At 51.6% G+C, this 1,267-nt stretch overlaps 1 protein-coding gene across 1 annotated transcript; it reads right to left on the bottom strand.

The window, feature by feature from the left end:
• Positions 1–315: 315 nt before the first annotated feature.
• Positions 316–927, bottom strand: LOC124171274. Its single transcript, XM_046550417.1, has one exon. The coding sequence runs from the start codon at positions 925–927 to the stop codon at positions 316–318; it is 612 nt and encodes a 203-aa protein (XP_046406373.1).
• Between the last annotated feature and the right edge of the window lie 340 nt (positions 928–1,267).

The following is a 1,267-nucleotide window of genomic DNA, read 5'->3' as shown; positions in this document are numbered from 1 at the left end:
AAGGGTGGTCAGTCTCACTATCAACGTAATTCACACTGTGTTGTTGCCGTAAAAATAAGTAAACTCCGTTCCGGGTTTCGGCCTCTTTATTCAGTAGCCAATAAGCAACTTTACACTGTCTGGTTTTACAGCAAAATAACCCCCCTCTGCCGCAAGACACGGCCTTTTATATCCGTCGCTCCCGCAGCTCCGCGACCTCGGCGCCCGCTGTCTAATCCGGGGTTGTCATTGAATGGGGCCTCCGCGACGAACCCGCCACATCTCTCCTTCTGAAAAAACACTGAATAAAACAGGGAAAGGAACAGGGAAATGGGTCTAAGGAGTGTATCGTTGAGGGGGACGCACAAGTCGTCCGTATCTCGTCCTGACTACTCCCGTCTCTGGTGGGCTGTGGCTCTTCGCTGCAGACTCGAGGTCGGGAAAGAATGATTCATAATCACTCGACATACTCGGCTGCCGTTCAGCTAATGTCAGCGCCACCCGATTCCTCCTGATGACTCCACTACCCGTCTCAATGAGATAGGACCGGGGATGGCCCGACTCTCCGACAACCGTTCCATACTCCCGACGATCTCTCACCCAAACGGTGGCTCCCGCAGGCAATAGGGGTAGTTCTTTCGTCCGGTGTCGTCGGTCGTAGTTCCTCTTCTGTCTCTCCGCGATGACCTTATTCTTATCCCGCAGGACCGTGAGGCTGGGCCATTTGGGATTCAACTTCGTAGGATGAAATGGCAAAGTCGTTCTCAGCTTACGTCCCATTAGTAGTTCCGCTGGGGAATACCCCGACTCCATGGGTGATGCACGGTATGCAAGAAACCCCAACCACGGGTCTCTTTCTTTCGCCAGTATGTTTTTTACCGTTTTCACCGCTGCCTCCGCTAGTCCATTACTCTTTGGGTAGTATGGACTGCTAGTTACGACATCCATTCCGTATTTGTTCGCGAATTCCTGGAACTCTCTTCCTCCAAACGGTGGCCCATTGTCCGTTCGGACAACTTGTGGGATTCCGTGACGTGCGAATATTGATTTTATTTTCGCTATCACGTTCGTGGCCCGCGTATTTTCCAAATACGCGACTTCAGGGTATTTTGAAAAGTAGTCTACGATGACTAAGTACTCACGCCCTCTGCTACGAAAAATATCCATTCCCACCATCTACCAGGGCCGTGCCGGTGTCTCCGTAGGTCTCAACGGCTCTACTCGCGATGGACGACGTTCGAGACATTCCGGGCACTTGCTTATCATTTCCAGTATTTGATGGGATGCT

The sequence above is a fragment of the Ischnura elegans genome, chromosome X (genome assembly GCF_921293095.1).
Source record: "Ischnura elegans chromosome X, ioIscEleg1.1, whole genome shotgun sequence".
NCBI lineage: Eukaryota > Metazoa > Arthropoda > Insecta > Odonata > Coenagrionidae > Ischnura > Ischnura elegans.
The sequence above is the reverse complement of the archived record's forward strand: the minus strand, read 5'-3'. Positions and strand labels throughout refer to the sequence as shown.